Here is an 18,977-nt window from a genome sequence, read left to right as displayed (position 1 = left end):
CAGCTTATCAGAAATACATACATATGTTCCCTCAATTTGTAAGGAGGGTTAGAGAAAATCTGTCTCCTTCAAGAGACTGGGGGGTGGGGGGGTGGAGCATGGTTATATCCTGCAATTAGAGTACCAAAGCCAGCTGCTGATTAGTAGGGAGCTGATTATCAGCCTGTGATTACCCCAGGCCTTAGCAAAACTTCTCCTTCCTTTTCCTTTTGGATCTTTAATTGTTCATTAGCTACTCCACCCTCAGGCTCAAAGGGACATGGAAAGAAGTTAAAAAAAAAAAAAAGGTTAATTTAGTGGCCCTGATAATAAACTTGATGGGAAAGAAAATGGAAACAATTGGACTGTTTCTGGTTACCTGTGAATTTAAATTAGTTTGGCTCATCCCTTTTTCCAAATTATTCCCAGCTGGTGTGAGGGTTCACTGAAGCCCTACTGATTCCCAGTAAAATTAAAGTAATCTTGTATTTTTGAAAGTATGTAATCTTCCAGAAATAGGGCTTGGAAGCTTTCCCTCCTCATTTACCAAGGGCACAGGGTGAGGGCAAGGCGAGCGCCTCCTCATCTCCTCAGAGCTGCACCCCCCACCTTCTTCTCCCCCACTATCAACTCATAGGTGTATATAGACAGAATTTTTAAATCTGATGCAGGTAAGAAATCATTTTACACAACTTAAGACAAATGGTATAATTACTGTTAAACAAAAGGACCCAAATGGAAAAGCTACACACAGGAGGAGAGACTTGTGTGCATAGAGATTGTATCACAAGTTTTCCTAGTTGCATCACCAGGATAGTTATGAATACTTCCACAAGGCAACCACAACATAAATGTTTAAAACATGTTCTGTTCACATGTGTTTCAAACGTCTGGAAAAGAAACTATCCACATGCAAAGTAAAAGAGCCAGATGCTGATAAGTTAGTTAAAGGGAACTCGCTGCATGTGCACTCAGTCGTGTGCAACTCTGCAGCCCGTGGACTGTAGCCTGCCAGGCTCCTCTGTCTATGGGATTTTCCAAGCAAGAACACTGCAGTAGGATGCCATTTCTTACTCCAGGGGACCTTCCCGACCCAGGATCCAACCTGTGTCTTTGGTGTCCCCTGCACTGGCAGGTGGATTTTTTTTTTTCACCACCGTGCCACCTGGGAAGAACTGTTGTTGAATAACAACAGTAAGGGAGTCTTCTTATTAAACAACTTAAATGGAGATAGTATTAAATTAGGGTGGGTAAAACATCAAAATAAATACCTGTTGAATTAAAATAAGAGTATCAATAGAACCTCTATAGATTAGAGAGGTACTTTTATAGGCTTCTGAGTGCAAGGAGAGGGTCGGTGGGGGCATCTGTTCTCTGCTTTCCAGGCTGTAAGTGAGAACAAGCTAGAAGGATGGAAGAGGTCTCTGTGACTGAGAAAGCATCACAAGCTGGTGTTGCCTGGCCAACCCTGGACCAGTAATAATCTTAGCAGCTGGAGCAGGTCTTATATTTGATCTCTGTTAACAGTTAACCACAGGCTTTTCCTTCCAGAGCTCTTGGAAGGCAGAGGCAAGTGGTCCTGGAAAGCAATGCTGGAAGGAGGCCCCCGGCGGTTAAACTCAGACGCTGAGGGACAGGTCAGCAGTAATTGAGCCAGGTGGGCCTGCAGAGAAATGCTGTTTCCTTTTCCTCAGGGGATTAGAAAATCTACTCTACATTTTATCTTGACTGAACTGTATCATGCAATATGGCTGAAGTTGATGAGTCAATGAAGTCTGTTGTTTGAATAAGAAAATCTATTTTTAAGCTAAAATGTTTCGCTAGATCGTAAGTTTAACATTCTGAGGCCCATCTAGCAACGACTGAGAAAACCCTCACTTAGGATTAGAAAGGGAACAGCAGTCATGAGAAGAAGAGCCATATCAATGAAAGGATTTCTGAGTCATTCAAAATGGCAAACTTTTTAAACCAATGGAATGGATAATAACATAGCCATGGTGACTATAACCAGCATTACTTATGTTTTTATTTTCTTTCACCCACAGACTGATGTAGATACTTACCACAATCCTCTAGCAGCAGGCCTGTGATGGCTTTCAGTTTCAAAGGAAGCCTTAAAAAGACTAACACCACTTGGCTTTGTGGGACTACTTCAGAGAGACACTCATATGTGCGTAGGATTTTTTTACACATGTCTAATGGCCTAGACATCATACTTCTGCACATGGTGCAGAGGTAAATAAAAATAAGCAAATATCATAACCACTTACCCCACGCAAATAGGGAAAAGAATATTGAGAAAAAATAGCCTTGAGTCAGAGTGAGTCAGAGGCCTCGGGTCAGAGTGAGTCAGAGTTGGTGACGCCAGGAATATCATTCCTCACCCTGTACGTAGCTCTGGACTTTCAGGCCCTCACTTTAATCTCACTTCCCAACATGAAATGTAGAAGAGTTTTATATGGAATTTTTATATGGTCTCCAATTCTTGCACGATTAGGTACTATCTTGCATGAAAAGTACCCACTAACAAATTATGTTGGCAGACTGTGGCACATCCCTGCATGAAAAATCTGGGATCCTGAGAAGGAAAGGCCAGAGTCTCAATGCTGGCCCTGTGCTCTGCCCCTTCACACTCTCAGTGATCCTAACCATAGTTCTCAGTCTCCTGTTTTAGATAATTTTACTCCAGACAGATCTACTGGTTACAGGGTCAGGTGTAAGAATCAATGGTATCATTTTTATAAAATTCTTTGAGATTCTCCAAAGAAAGAGGCAATTTTTAAAAATTAAAAACCACTAAATTACTGACAAAGAAATAATAACCCTTCCTGGTATTTAATTCCTTCCAGGGCACAAATTTGGCAAATTATAACTGAAAATTCTGGGCATCACTCAACTGAGAAACAATGAGTTTTTCTTTGTTCCTCTCCTTCTCCACAAAAGAAGCGCTGCAGAGGGAACCAGTGTTTTCATCGCAAGGAACCATCTCATCAAGGATTCTGCTTCAAAACCCAGGTTAAACTAGAGATCAAGGCAGGGAGGGGCAGCCTGCAGTGAGGCTGGAAGTACCCAACATTAGAGTGAGGGTTTTCTGGTATTACTTAATGTTGCCTGGAGCTTTAACAAATTTGGGAGTGGGGATATGGTTGTGCTGTTGCTCTTCTAAGTGAGTTTTTAACTAGCCTTTTTTTTGACAACTTGAGAGGGCTCTGCTAAACTCAGGCCAGCCCAGCTTTGTCAGTGTCCTCCCTGAACTTTAAATTCAGAGCAGCCCTGGCCCCTCTTCTCATGCTGGGCCAGGCAGCAACCTCAGGGAGGAAGTCCAGGGTAGCACCTGTACTGGCACCTCAAGGTCATCATCCAACTTGGAGCTTTCCAAACACTTGGGAATTGATCATTTAAATGAGTATAGTCAAGGCTCTGAGGAGTTTGACCAGCTTGACTCTAACTCAAAATTTTCTCAACTTATCCATACAAGGTGCCTCTCTTGAGGTCACTACAATCCAAAAACTACAGGACAGTCGGGAAGCAAGTAGTTTGGGAAATGCTGGTCTAAACTCATAGACGCTTGAGAGCAATTTTTCTGTTTCAAACACTGCAGTGAAAGAGTTAAAATTGCTTAGAGTCATTCTAAGTGTGCCTTTGGCTGTAGCTATCCATATGCCTCTCTAGAAAGTAAAATCACCCTCACTACAGGCCCATTGGAGCTCCTGAAATTTGCCATGAGTGTAAGATACACTATGCTGAAAGTATAGCTCTGTTTTGTTACCTGGGGCTCCTGGTCATGACCGCTGGGATCCCTCTCGTAGCTTTCTGCATATAGTCTGATGGTGGCCCGCACGCCACTGGAGGAACTGAGCCGGAAGATGAGCCGAGATGCATCAGAGAAAATGATCCTCAGACCCTAAGAGCAAGAATATCGAGGATGGATCAGTGAACAAATAAATATATATGTAAAAATGATGAATACTGACTTTGGAGATTAGCATATTTCTATGCTCAGATATGCAGATGACACCACCCTTATGGCAGAAAGTGAAGAGGAACTAAAAAGTCTCTTGACGAAAGTGAAAGAGGACAGTGAAAAAGTTGGCTTAAAGCTCAACATTCAGAAAACGAAGATCATGGCATCTGGTCCCATCACTTCATGGGAAATAGATGGGGAAACAGTGGAAACAGTGTCAGACTTTATTTTGGGGGGCTCCAAAATCCCTGCAGATGGTGATTGCAGCCATGAAATTAAAAGACGCTTACTCCTTGAAAGGAAAGTTATGAGCAACCTAGACAGCATATTCAAAAGCAGAGACATTACTTTGCCAACAAAGGTCCATCTAGTCAAGGCTATGGTTTTTCCAGTGGTCATGTATGGGCGTGAGAGTTGGACTGTGAAGAAAGTTGAGTGCCGAAGAATTGATGCTTTTGAACTGTAGTGTTGGAGAAGATTCTTGGGACTTCCTTGGACTGCAAGGAGATCCAACCAGTCCATCCTAAAGGAGATCAGTCCTGGGTGTTCATTGGAAGAACTGATGCTGAAGCTGAAACTCCAATATTTTGGCCACCTCATGCGAAGAATTGACTCATTGGAAAAGACCCTGACGCTGGAAGGGACTGTGGGCAGGAGGAGAAGGGGACGACAGAGGATGAGATGGCTGGATGGCATCACTGACTCGATGGACATGAGTTTGGGTAAACTCCAGGAGTTGGTGATGGACAGGGAGGCCTGGCGTGCTGTGATTCATGGGGTTGCAAAGAGTCGAACACGACTGAGCAACTCAACTCCAAAGATGCTCACCATCATGACAACTTATAACTGGCTCTCACTCACTCCAGTGGGACAGTGAGGTAAATCCAGATGCTCCCTAAGGTTATCTATTCATCTCTATTCTGTTTCTGTTGCTTTCTGGTGAGTGTTGGGGAGGGTGGGATTAGGAGCAACACTATCAACAGATGCTCAAGCTCCCTTGGTCTGGCAATTTGGAAATCAGAAAGAGGTGGTGGTAACAAGGATGGGGTGATATTTAATTAGTGTCACTGGAGCCAAAGTTTGTCTCTTTGGAACCTGCTGGATGCAATCAGGTAGGCAATTTATCTGTTACAGTGAGACAAATTATCCACATCAAAGCTCCCCCACATGATGTTAGACTTGGCTCTAACTTCACCTCCTCTCTGCTCCTGCCCATGTTCCCACACTTCTCTGGGAGCCATGGAGTCCTACAATGAAATGCTCAGGGCTGGAGCTTTTGCCGGGTTTTGAGGGTTTCTGTGTGCAGCCTCATCCTCTTGGCTCTCTTTTTCCTTCTTGCTCGTAAGACCTGGCCACCAGTGTGTGATGGGGGCAGAGTTGCAGCAGTATCTCACACACTGCCCAGTATTTGACTTTGGCTCAGAACAGCATCCATTCTCTATGCATCTCTTATTAGTGGCAGCAACATTAAAAAAAAATATGACTGTGAGATCACATTGTGACTTCTGTTGAAGGAAATTTGTTTTCTTGAGACAACTGATAAAGTTATTATTATAAATAACCATATTGACAGGGGCCAGAGGAAAGAGAGGCAGGAACAAAATAATATGTCTGGCTGCTTGTTGGTTCTGAAAAAGTAGAAGTCTTAGGCAAATTGATAGCAGACATTTTCCCTATGAAATTTGCTTGGAAACTTCTCTGGCCTCAAATTCTGCTTGTTAAGAATAAGCCATTAATAAAAATATTCATACATGCCACATGAACCTGATTGCTAATCTCTTACCCCTACCCTCATCTGGTGATATTGCTGGGAAACACTGTGATTCCATCTGAGCAGTTTTCTGCTTTTTAAGTTTGTAAGCACATTTTGTTCCAATTGCAAAATAAAAAGCTTAATCTCTTTTTGAGTGGTTCAATGTCTGCCACAATTTGTGTAATAACAAGGAGCCATGTCCCTTCCTGGCATGTGCCTTCCATTGCTCTGTGGCACAAGTTCTGCAAACAGGATAGTTTTGCCCAGGAACCATTCATGGGCATGCGTTTTACAGTGACCCTCGTAGATCTGGTACAGGGCTAAGCCCTGCGTATATGAAGATAAAGACAGTATGTGCTCTCCATGAGCCTAAAATATTCTATTACAATGAGCAAAACTATTTTCTTAAGCATCTTGTGTTGCTGGATAAGTGAATAGTTAGGAAATTCTGAATGGAGCAAATAAATCAATTTCTCTGCTATCCAGAAAGTATGATATACCAAATTCTGTATAGTCTGATAATGAAACCCCAAAGGTTGGTTCCACCACTGAATTCATAGCCATGTTTTTAAAAACTTCAAGGCTGAAGCCCTAAAGCATCTTTTGTTGCAGATGCTAAATCAGTTGAATCAGCTCCATTACACAACTAACAATTGTGTACACAACTAACAATTGTGTACACAACTAACAATTACACAGTTAGTTTATGGCCACTGTTGTTGTTCAGTTGCTGTCTTGTCCGACTCTTTGTGACCCTCTGGACTATAGCATGCCAGGCTTCCCTGTCCTTCACTGTCTTCTGGAGTTTGCTAAAATTCATGTCCACTGAGTTGGCAATGTTATCAAATCATCTCATAATCTGCTGCCCCCTTCTCCTTTTGTCTTCCATCTTTCCCAGCATCAGAGGGTATTTAAGAATTCAGGCCATGATAAACCATCAACATGGTTTATTATCTGCTCATAGCTAAGCCCTTTCTTTACAGTGAAATGATGTTTTTTCTGTTGTTTGTTTTTTTCCCCTGCGTGTGGTTATACTCATGGAAGTTCGATTAGAATCTACATTGGGTAGTTTGAAATAGATTTTGCACTTGAAAAGATGTTAAAGGAGTGAATAGCACACATTAAGCTGCTGGAAATAACTCAATGTCAATGTCATCTCTCTTTCCTAAGGAGATCTTAATGGAGAATCCACGTTGCTTTGTTAGACCTCCCAGTGAGGAACATAACAATTCTCTTTCTCCACGTGGAACCAAAAAAATATGTAGAACGAGTCCAGCTCTGTGCTGCAACAACCTGATCGTTCCATGACTGTTGAGCATCATTTGGATGTATGAATAGTTGTACCAGATTGTTTTGGGGTCTGTACATTGCTCTGGTGAACTTTATGAATTTGCAGCATCAGCGTAAGCCATGTTCTCTCCAGCATATATCATCACCTGCTATCAACTAGATAATGAGGCCAAAATCACCACTGACCAAGACTTGCCAAGTTTCAAAATGTTCCATAATTCCAACCAAAAATACCAGGAATACACTTTGCTTTTTATTTACTTTTTTTTTTAGGTTAAACTCAGGCTTAGTGATATAGTTTGTCAGCCAAATTTGACCTGCCACTTGTTCTTATAAATCAAGTTTTACTGAAACACAGCCATGCCTGTTCATTTCTGTGTTGTCTATGACTGATTTGTGTTACAACTGCAGAGCTGAACTGTTGCAACAGACTGTCTGGCTCATGAGAGCTAAAATATTTACCATCTGGCTCTCTACAGAAAATATTTGCTGACCCTTCATATAACCCCAGAGTCGGACACGACTAAAGTGACTTAGCAGCAGCAGCAGCAGCAGCAGCATATAACCATTCCATTATCCACAACATGGAATAACTCTACCCTGTCAACTCTACCCTAGAAAATTGAAAATATAACTATATGTCTATGGAAATCCCAATAGAAAGAAATTATGAGGACTGTTATAAGGGTGTCCTCCAGGTACCCCAACTTCTAGTCACTGTTCATCTGGACAGATATTTGGCCTCAATCAACTTACTTCTGATCACCTACTCGTGACAGAAATGGACTTATTAAATTACATTTTAGTTTTATGTCCTCACCTTTATTGCAGGGTCTGCATGGCACAGTTATAAAATCTACTTTTTGCAGTCACTATAGGAGACTGTATGAAGGTCCACATGAGACATCTCTTCAAGAGCCAAGTGTTAGGAATGCCTTTCCTCTGCTGAGTAACTAGGGTTGTTTTTTTTTTTGTCTTTCTGACAACAAGACCTTTATAACTAACCATGGTTCCCTTTTCAATATGGCTGCCAGGATACTTTATGCCAAACTTGAGGTTAAGCCCAAGTGGATCCTTATGATTTGCATAATTATGAATTCTTCTTCCTCTGTTTTTGACTCTCTACTCTTATTTATATTTTCCCTAGTCTTGATTTCTGTTTCTTATTTATATTCTAACAATTTCATTATGTGTGAGTTTGCTGCCACAAATCCTCTTGAAGAAACAAGGCCTAGAGCAAATGAATAAAATAAGTTCCCTTTAAAGTCTTAACCCTAAAGTGTTGGAATCACTGAATTGCATCTCGGTCATTTTTTAGCTGATAAGCTCTGGGAGGGCAAACCCTTACGTCCTTGCTCACCATTCACGGATACAGCCTAGGAAAAGCCTGGTACACAGTAGGCCTTCCATTGACACTTGCTGAGTGACTGTCATTACATGCCCCACAACTGGTATGGATACTGCCAGAAGGCCTCCTTCCACATTTTACAAGGCCAAGTGGAAACACACTCATATTCTCCACTGGCGAACTGGAGCTAACGTATTCACTCTGAAGGTTAATTGTGAAGGACTCTGTGTCTGCTCATTCTTCATTTTTAGGGCAAAGGTCAGTTTCAGTTAAAAACAATGGAGTTGAACCATAGTAAGCTCTTTTCCCCAGTTGTGTGATCTCGTAAAAATTGTTAGCTAGCCCATTAACTGCAAAACTTAATACATACTAAAATCAGCCAGGGGGTCTTTAAAAATAGTGGTACCTGACTTTCATACAGGCATGGTGATTTAGTTTGTATGGAGTGTGACTTGGGCATCGGTACTGTAAAAGCCCTCCAGGCGATTCTAATGTATAGCCATGTGTGGACACCAGACTAGTAGTCTTTTTTTCTCTAGGTCACCTACTTCATGTATCAAGTGACTGACTATCCTACATGTCAGTCTTAAGGAAGATGCCTTTATGAACTGAGGTTTCTGGCATACACTACCAGCAAACTGGGGTCTTAGGAGGCCATAACACAGGGGCCTAATGAAACATCATGTTGCTGCTGAGTCCTGAAAGCCTCCTCCTTGTACCTTGTCAGCAGCAGAACCACCGGAAGCATCTCCTCTTGAGCATCTGACACCAACTTTTTAGCACAATTGCCTAAGGAATTTCTGAAGCAGTACTGAAGGGATCCATGATACCACTGTAACCACAGCAGCTATAGCAGCTGAAATTTCCATGATGACACAACAGCCACACTCAAAGAAGGGAGAAAGATGTCCTCCTCCATTAGAAGATAATGTTAATTAATGGGATGGGGCATTGCACTTCCAGCCTAGGGTCTTTTCCCCCTTGGAGTGACCATAGCTATATGCTTCAGTGACCAGGGTAGGTTTTCCCACCTTATCTTTGTCCCAGTGAAAAAGAATTGTTAAAGAGCCACTCCACCCAGAAAGCCTTCAGTCTGCTTCCGGTTATCTCTATAATATTTATTTTCCTCCCCATATCTGCCCCTTTTTGGTTTGCTGTTGGTGGAGAGTCAGTGTGGAAGTGATACAGGAATAACAGCGACAAAGAGAGAACGGGACTAGAATCCTGGCTAGCTCTATCAGCCGGTGGTCTTGAGTAAGTCACTTAAGCTCTCCAACCTTTAGTTTCCTAAAAAGTTTATGAAAATAATACACCCTGGCTTACTGGGCTGTTGTATCAGATCAGAAAATGTGAGAAGTGCTTTAAAAATTACAAATCACTGCTGCTGTAAAGCGGATACGACTGAGCGACTTCCCTTTCACTTTTCACTTTCATGCATTGGAGAAGGAAACGGCAACCCACTCCTGTGTTCTTGCCTGGAGAATCCCAGGGACAGGAGAGCCTGGTGGGCTGCCGTCTATGGGTCGTATAGAGTCGGACATGACTGAAGTGACTTAGCAGCAGCAGCAGCAGCTGCTGTAAAGAGAATGTAAAGAGAACTCTTTTTCTAGGTTAAAGCTCTTAGTGAAAATGGTGCTGTGCTCTAATTTGTCTAACTTTCCAGATTTTGCCAAAGATTGCTGTATAATGCCTAAATGGCAGTGGTTTGTGGTGTAATGCTACATGTGTGTATATGTGTGTTAGTCACTCGGTCATGTCTGACTTTTTTGAGACCCAATTGACTGCAACCCTCCAGGCTGCTCTGTCCATGGGATTCCCCAGACAAGAATACTGGAGTGGGTTGCTATGCCCTTCTCCAGGGGATCTTCCCAACCCAGGAATCAAACCTGAGTCTCCTAGCAATGCTACATATGTATTTTTAAATTGGGCAGTTAAAATTAATTTTATTTTTAAAACTTTGCCATGTCCTCTGAAATCACTACTAAACACACAGGTATGTTACCATTTATCTTCTTCATGCTTCCCACTGAATGGCTTTTTGACCAAAAAAAAAAAAAATAACTCTTTCCTGGTTGGCCAATTTTAGAGTTTTAAGGTCCTGAAAGGAAGACCTTAGGGTAATCCAGGCCACTTTCTCCTTTTACTAAAAAAAGGGAGGTTAGAAAACTTGCTCAAGGTCACACAACCAGTAAATGGAGGAGCCAGGGTTTCAGCCTACCTTTTTTCTTCTGGCTCCAGGCTTGTAATCTTAGTTGAACCATATGAAACCACTGATAGCCATTCTTTGCTTTCATGTGAAATATTTGAACAATATCTCCTGTGACTTTGTATGGGTCCCCTAAACTGGCACAGAGCTTTACATAGAGTAGGTATCTGATAAATGTTTGATACATGAATTTTTTTTAAGCCCTGTGTAAATCAATGCAGGGAAATTTGCAAGATGCTAAGTACAAGCAGAGCTACCAGATGTGGGTTTAGAGATCCTATGACATGTTGCAGCCAGGCGGGGAAGGAGGAACTGTACATTACCAACAGTTCTTTGGCAGCATCTGCCCTAGTCAAATACTGACTTAGGATGAATTCCAAGGGAACACAGCGTATGGCCCTGAAATCCATACAGTGTCACCTATCCGGCCGGTTGGCCCCCCCAGGCATATGAACCTGGAGACAGGGCAGGCTTGGAAGAGAGAGACTCTGCGAGATTGACTCACATGTTACTTCCCATACGAAATCCCAGTGATTTATCTGGAAAGCTTCAAGGTGAAAATATCACTGTGTAACATCTGAACCATATTTTGTAGAAGAAAGCATGCAGCCTAGAAAGCAGAAGATTTGGATTGGATAGACATTTCTTGCCATGAAAAAAATTACCTAGAATTACCCCATTTTTCTTTGTTTAAGTCATAGAGTTAGCTGCGAGCATGAGTTCAATAGTGGCTGAGCTGGGCAGCTGCTAGTCCAATCCATGCCCTTATATAAATTCCAGGCAGTGCCCCCTCTGGGTGGACAAATTACACAGAAGCATCCTTCCTCTTGGCTGGTCTGGACTAGCCAAGAATGGCTATCAGTGGTTTCATATGGTTCATATGCTTCTCCTCCCCAATTAGGCCCCTGCCTTTGTGCAGTGCACTGACTACATAGCTGTACCCAGCTGCCCTACCCTTGGGAGCAAATCTCATCTAGACTTTTAAATAAACAACTAGCACTCATGGAAACCAACAATTGCAAATGCTCATCTAGAAAAAATCAAGGTCAAATGGCTTCTTAAGTACACTTTTAAAACACCTATCCAGCAAAAGTCACATTAGTGATGAGAAGCCTACTTGGAAACTGAAGACTGGCAAGCCAGTCCTCATCCAGATTTCAACTGTCAAGTTTGGAACAATGGACCTAGGTCATACACATTCCGTTTCCCCGTGTCTTTAGCCAAGATGGCTGCTGATGTCTGTTCACTCAACATCAGGCCTGGTTCTGGGATATTTTGAATTCACACATACTCTACCCAGACAACAGGGGTAGTTTCCTCCCTCAGTTCCTGTGATAAGTTTCAGCTTTTTCCTTTAATAGTTAATTTTCCTGGGGACATCTGCCCTCCTGACTATACACACACGTTAGTACTTCAGTAGGGAGTTTACTGGGATGCCATTCCAGAATGCTTAGATTCTTATCACACATCTTAGCAGGTTTCTATCAATACTACCAACATTTTAGAAGATAGTCCTAAAGCAATCAGTTATGTCAGGAAAAGGTAATTCATTACAACAAAACCCAAATGAATCAGAAGGAGGTGAGTCAGAACTCCCCAACTAACCAAAAATAGTCTCTCTCTCTCTTTCCGAATCAGCCAACAGATCATTACAAAGCACTGAATACATGTTCGGTGATTGGAAGGCAAACAGGCAAAATCACAGGAAAAGCACCCATCAGGAAAAACGATTTTTAATCCATAATTTTCAAAGTATCTACCAAGAGGCCCAATTATCTTTATTTCCCACAACTACAGTGCTGCAGAATGAGCACTGGAGTTGGAATCATAATCACAGCCATTGTAACATCCCACTGGGAATGTGACAGCACATAGGAAACTCAGCTCTTTCTCCGGAAAGCTAAACAACAGTGTAAGTACAGTTGATGGAAGAAAAACATGTACAGTAGTCTGATAAGATAGTTTCACCTGAGCCAGCCCCCATCCTCTCTTTAGAGCACAGCTTAAATATCACCTTCCCATGGAGAGCTTTCCAGAGCCCCAGTCTAGGTTTGTTCCTTCTGCAGTCCTGTGCTTAGTTACTCAGTCGTGTCTGACTCTTTGTGACTCCATGACTAGCCTGCCAGGCTCCTCTGTTCATGGGGATTCTCCAGGCAAGAATACCTTGAGTGCCCTCCTCCAAGAGATTTTCCCAACCTTGGGATCAAACCCAGGTCTCCCACACTTCAGGCGGATTCTTTCCTGTCTGAGCCACGAGGGAAGCCCTCCTTCTGCTATGCACTTCCAAACAAGTGATTTCTCTGTAATGCTCTTCAATAAACCCTGTAGTCATTACAAGTTTAATGGCAGTCTGTCTTTCCTGCTAGCAAGTCCTATGTGCTGCTATATCCTCGATGCCCAGCAAGCTGATTGGCATGCAGTAGATATTTGAAAACTAGTCATTCAATGGAGTTGGACACAAATGACTCAAACTTCTGCTACCTTCACCATGTTGTATTAAGGTAGGAAAGGAACATATATTTATTAAGAGGAATTTTTTTAACAACCACAACTTGTAACAGCATAAGGATTTCTTTCTTTTTTTAATTTAATTTTTGGCTGTGCCATGTAGCATGTGGGATCTTAGTTCCATGATGAGGGGTCAAATCTGCAACCCTTGCATTAGAAATGCAGAGTTTTAACCACTGGACCACCAGGGAAGCCCAGAAAGGGAGTCTGTTAACCCAGATTTGATCACAGTATATATGTAGTGATAACACTTCACTCCCTAAACATGTGTGTTGCTTGATACAGGAGGACCATTAATGGGTTCTAACATTCAGATTTAACTAAATCTACAGGTGGGAGAAGAAGTCTGACTGAAGTGATATGTTCAATTCTACTTCTAGGTGTGCAAACCACACTCCAGCAAATGGCATGTTATGGGACAAGGGCTGTTAATATGACAGTCTCTTAGTTGCTTCATTGATTGGAACATAATAAAAGTTTAAGCTTGAAGTTAAAGGCTGACCAGTTAACTCTGAATAGAGAGCCCCTCCAGAGCCCTAGATTTCTCAGCTGACATTATTCAGTTGCCTTCATGTGAGGCTGCCAGAAACGAGGCCTCAGTAAACCTCTATATCTGTTGACCAGGAGTTGGCAATACCATGGTATATATTAAAGCACCACATGTCAGACTAAAATGTGATTTCAAGATTGCCAATTTGCTATCTTTATTATTTCTAAACACTGAAATTAAAAAGTACAGACACCTCCCTACATATTAAAATAACAACATTAAAAGCAAATTAACTTCAGAATCAGTCTTCAAAGTGTACTTTTTCTCTGAACTAATTTCAAATGGCTCTTTTTTCCAGGTTGAGGACGACATCAAAATGTTTCCACACAGCTTGCATAACTTGAAGAGGTATTAATAAGTTCAGAGTTAGTCTGACATAATCAAATTGGATTTGGTTTTCCACATCAGCTAACTGGTATGCATTTATTTACATCAGTTTTTTTTTTAAATTATCAGCTGAACTTCTACTTGCAAATTACTTCAGCACTCATAGAATTTAATGATTTTGATCTTGGTAAACAGAAATATGGGAGCTGGATGAGTCAGAAAGAGAGACTCAATTGGTTAAATTTTGCTCCTAAAGTATCAAGGTTTCTCATTTCAAAGCTAATTTTCAAATTACAGGTCATAGTTCTGGATTGAGGCCCATTCTGGTGGTAATATGCCTTCACTTGGTGCTGGTACCATTTGTCAAGTTGTCTTTCTTTCACAGAACTGGAATTGGAGCACCCCTTCTCCCAGAGCCAGGAGAGTCTCATAGTTAGGGGTATAAGGAGGGGATGAGGAAGGACAATGGTAAGAGAGAATCTGGGTATCCATAACGCCCCCCAGGATAGTGACTGTTGAGGGAAGAGAGAATGTGCCAAACACCAGGGAAAATATTGATATTTGCACGATGAGTCCACCCTTGAGAAAAGACTGGGCCACCCTGTATGCAACTATTAATCAACATCTATACCCCTATTCTTAGAGTAGCTAGCTATTGGCTACTATTTCCACTTGCATTTGAAGTAACCATCAGCATTCATTCATGTTACTAGATTTTACCAACCAGAAAATAACCAGTGACATATCCTCTCGGGACCACGAAGGATGAGCTTCTATTACTGAACCACACCTCATTCAACTGCTATTTCTAAATCAGAGTCTCTCTTGGGTCCTGTTTAGTGGAAGGCACACATCAACTTTTCTCTTCACGCCCACAGTCACAAAAAATATCAGACGCTTGGAGGCAGCCATAATAAATTCCATGAGATCTGACAGGCCACAGTAAGGCCAGTGAAGTCGCCGGAAATTCATGTGAGGGGTTTCCCTCTTGCTCCTTTTTTTTTTTTTTTCCAATTTGCTTGTGCCAGGATCTTTTAGTTGTAGCACGTGGAATCTAGTTCCCTGACTGGGAATTGAACTCAGGCCCCCTGCATTGGGAATGCAAAGTCTTAGCCACAGGATCACCAGGGAAGTCCATCCTTCTTGCTCCATGACTGAGGCTCCGCAGAATCTCACAGGCAGGACAGACTTTGCTGAACTTTTTCGTAGCAGTGGAGTGGACGGGGGTGGGGGATGGGGGAGTGGCTTATCACCAGAACAGGATTTTAATTTCATTTTCGATGGAGAAACATTTCTTCTTTATCTCTAGAGATACATGTGAAACAACTTTATTTTCCCACGGTCTGTTCCCTGACTCTGACCTCAAATGAAGGACAAAAAGGAAACAGAGCTGCCTTAAAAATCCTTTTTCTTTTTGAAGCGAAGTGTGTGTGTGACAGAGGACAGAGGATGTTGGGGGAAGCAGAGAAATGTGAGTTTGAATCAATTCACAGATAACGCAGGAACTGAGGGGCTTTCCCATGTCTTCACATGACACCCTGCAAAGCTGTATGTTGTTGAATTCTTTCCCCTGCTTTTCTTACCACAGACAGAGAAGCCTGGCAAGCTACATAGGGTCACAAAGAGTCGGACACTACTGAAGCAACTCATGCATAGTTCATTAAATGCCAAAATCTTGCTTTCCCAAGGCTGTTCTTTTAATACAAGTTATTTAAGTTAATCATTTATTAATGTGTGTTATATACTAGGACTTTATATGTATTATCTGATTGAATTCTCCCAATGGCTGTATGAAGCGGCCACAATTACTGTTCCTATTTCCACAGACAAGAGAGAAAGGCACAGGGAAGCTGAGCAACTTGACTAAGATCACCCAGCCAGCACAAGGCATCAACTGCACAAGTCCGTGTACTACAAACCACTGAATGGTACACTTTAAATGGGTGAATTGCATGTTACATGAACTATTTATCTCAGTGAAGCTGTCATAAATTTATATTAAAAAACTGCACCACTAGGTTTAGGAGATATAAGCTATTATATACAGAATGGATAATAACAAGATCCTACTGTATAGCACAAAGAACTTTATTCAGTATCCTATGATGAATCATAATGGAAAAGAATATTTTAAAAAAGAATGTACATGTGTGTATAAATGAATCAATTGCTGTATAGCAGAAATTAATACAACTTTGTAAATCAACGATACTTCAGTAAAAAAACTGCACCATGAGAAAAACCAATTATATGCATTTGGTAGGCTCTCAAGAAACATCTCAAGAAATATGGTTTTTCCAGTAGTCATGTATGGATGTGAGAGTTGGACTGTGAAGAAGGCTGAGTGCCAAAGAATTGATGCTTTTGAACTGTGGAGTTGGAGAAGACTCTTGAAAGTCCCTTGGACTGCAAAGAGATCCAACCAGTCCATCCTAAAAGAAATCAGTCCTAAATATTCATTGGAAGGACTGATGCTGAAGCTAAAACTCCAATACTTTGGCCACCTGATACAAAGAACTGACTCATCTGAAAAGACCCTGATACTGGGAAAGATTGAAGGCAGGAGGAGAAGGGGATGACAGAGGATGAGATGCTTGGATGGCATCACTGACTCAATGGACATAAGTTTGAGCAAGCTCCGGGAGTTGGTGATGGACAGGGAAGCCTGGCGTGCTGTAGTCCAAGGTGTCATAAAGAGTCGGACATAACTGAGTGATTTAACTGACTGAACTGACAAGAAATATCTATTGAATAAATGCACCAAAGCATTTTATTTTATAGCTATTTTAAAATAATACCAGTTTATTTAAATTCAAATATGTCTTTTAGGAATGGATAGTGGAGAAGGCAATGGCACCCCACTCCATTACTCTTGCCTGGAAAATCCCATGGACTGAGGAGCCTGGTAGACTGCAGTCCATGGGGTCGTGAAAAGTTGGACACGACTGAGCGACCTCCCTTTCACTTTTTACTTTCATGCACTGGAGAAGGCAATGGCAACCTACTCCAGTGTTCTTGCCTGGAGAGTCCCAGGGACAGGGGAGCCTGGTGGGCTGCCGTCTATGGGATCACACAGAGTTGGACACAACTGAAGTGACTTAGCAGCAGAAGCAGCAGTGTATCTTGCAACCATGCCTCTATTTCCCCAGCCTCAATTGTCCCCAGAAATGAACGCTGATAATCCTGACATCCCAGGAATTCTGAGACATAGGCCTCGGGAGTGAAAGCTTAGCAATGGCCCCACCTGTGGAGGAATTTCCCCTGTGTGTCAACAGGACCATCTGTGGTGAAAGAACCATCTATGATTTGCTGATACTAGGTATGAACCTGAGTGTTAACTGATCTCCCAAAACCCCCAGTGAGTTCAACCCAGACCTGCAGGAAGCTCCAGTGTGACTCTGGGACACCAGCTGATGAGGGCATCACTTGGGTCCTAGAATCTGGGAAGATGAACAACCACCCTTCCTTCATTACCAAAGAAACTCCCAAGAGCAGGTTCTGATAGTATTTATGGTCACCTTTGAGCTCATACGAAAGTGAAAGTGAAGTCACTTAGTCGTGTCCAACTCTTTGCAACCCCATGGACTGTAGCCCACCAGGCTCCTCTATCAGTGGAATTTTCCAGGCAAGAGTACTGGAGTGGGTTGCCATTTCCTTCTCCAGGGGATCTTCCTGACCCAGGGATTGAACCCAAGTCTCCTGCATTGCAGGCAGACGCTTTACCGTCTGAGCCACTAGGGAAATCCAGATGAAAGAATATGGAAGAAAATCAATAAATTCTAGAGTGAAAACAGAAACCAATATTCAGGGTTGAAGGGGAGGGACATGGAATAAATCAAAGGCCACATCTGAAATCCAGTTGAAGAATTAGCCTGATATGAAAGATTAAAGAGGAGTCAAGAAAAAAGCACCCAAATGCTGAGGCCACTGAAGAAGACACAAAGCAGAGTGCTAGTGGATTTAACAGCAAAACAAATGAGCTCAAGCTCTGCATAAGGAGATCCAGTTCAGAACCTACCAATGACTGGACAATCCCTTCAAGGATCATTTTCAAGACTGCCTCATCGGGGAAGAAAAAACTTCTCAGGGATACTTTAGAAAGCATGTATTTTACGACTCTTGAGTTCTATAGCAACAACAACAAAATGAGTCTTAGATTAGGGAAGTTTGTTCTGAGGACTCTGTATGAAATAGAAGTGAGAATATGGTACAAAACTGGAACAGAATTTTATCTGAGGCATGGAGGTTCAAAGATGTGCTGAGCTCCTGGCTTCACATCTCCAGGACTCACTGGTATTATTTTAGAGAGAATTCAATCCAGTCTACAAGAAAGCATTCTTGTGCAAAACAAATCAGAGCCATGAAAGATGCAGGGTGCACTCCCTGTGTAAAGGCTAGGAGTTTTTGTATATGTTATTTCATTCTATTTCTAAAACAACTCTGTGACCCAGATGTTTTACAGATGAGAAAGAAACCAGAGACCAAAGAAATCTAACAACTCTCCCAACTAGTAGGTGGTGGGAGCAGGATTCAATTCTGGGTCTTCAAACTTCTTCATGACTAGTTTTTCCACTATCCTACACCTTTCTAAAGTAAGACTGTGATGAACTTGTCCAGCTATGGAAGGCCTTCTAGAATGAAAGACTGACATTTTGACAGAGATGAAAGCTCACTGTAAAACTAAAGCGGACTAGACTAAGAATACAACCAGAGTAACAGGAGGGCACTGGGCTTTGGAACATCAGCAAGTCAGAGGACCCTAGGACAAGGACTAAGTATAAAACACTAGTCAAAGTAAAAACAGCAATATATCTCCCCTCAAACCACAGCGTCTGATTTATTTTGTTGTCTGTAGTTGATGAAGCATGTATAAGAAGGTAAGAACTGGGGAATTTTATAATGGAACTTTTCTTAACATTACCCAGAATGTCTTATTCAGACTATAAATGATAAAATATGTTCCCAGAGTGACCAACACTGCCAAAATTGAGAAGAAAAATAATTGTAGTCACTTTCCATGTCTCTTACACAATTCACAGAGATGAGATCACA

General features: G+C 41.9%; 1 protein-coding gene across 1 annotated transcript in view; it reads right to left on the bottom strand.

The window, feature by feature from the left end:
- Positions 1-18,977, bottom strand: part of PGM5 (phosphoglucomutase 5) — a 205,433-nt gene that overhangs the window by 34,326 nt on the left and 152,130 nt on the right. The window contains exon 10 of the mRNA XM_013965963.2: positions 3,749-3,883. Within this exon, the coding sequence (XP_013821417.1) occupies positions 3,749-3,883 (135 nt within the window). The remainder of the gene's footprint in view (positions 1-3,748; positions 3,884-18,977) is intronic.

Source organism: Capra hircus, chromosome 8, assembly GCF_001704415.2.
Source record: "Capra hircus breed San Clemente chromosome 8, ASM170441v1, whole genome shotgun sequence".
In the NCBI taxonomy this organism is placed as follows: domain Eukaryota; kingdom Metazoa; phylum Chordata; class Mammalia; order Artiodactyla; family Bovidae; genus Capra; species Capra hircus.
This window is presented reverse-complemented; position numbering and strand designations above follow the sequence as displayed.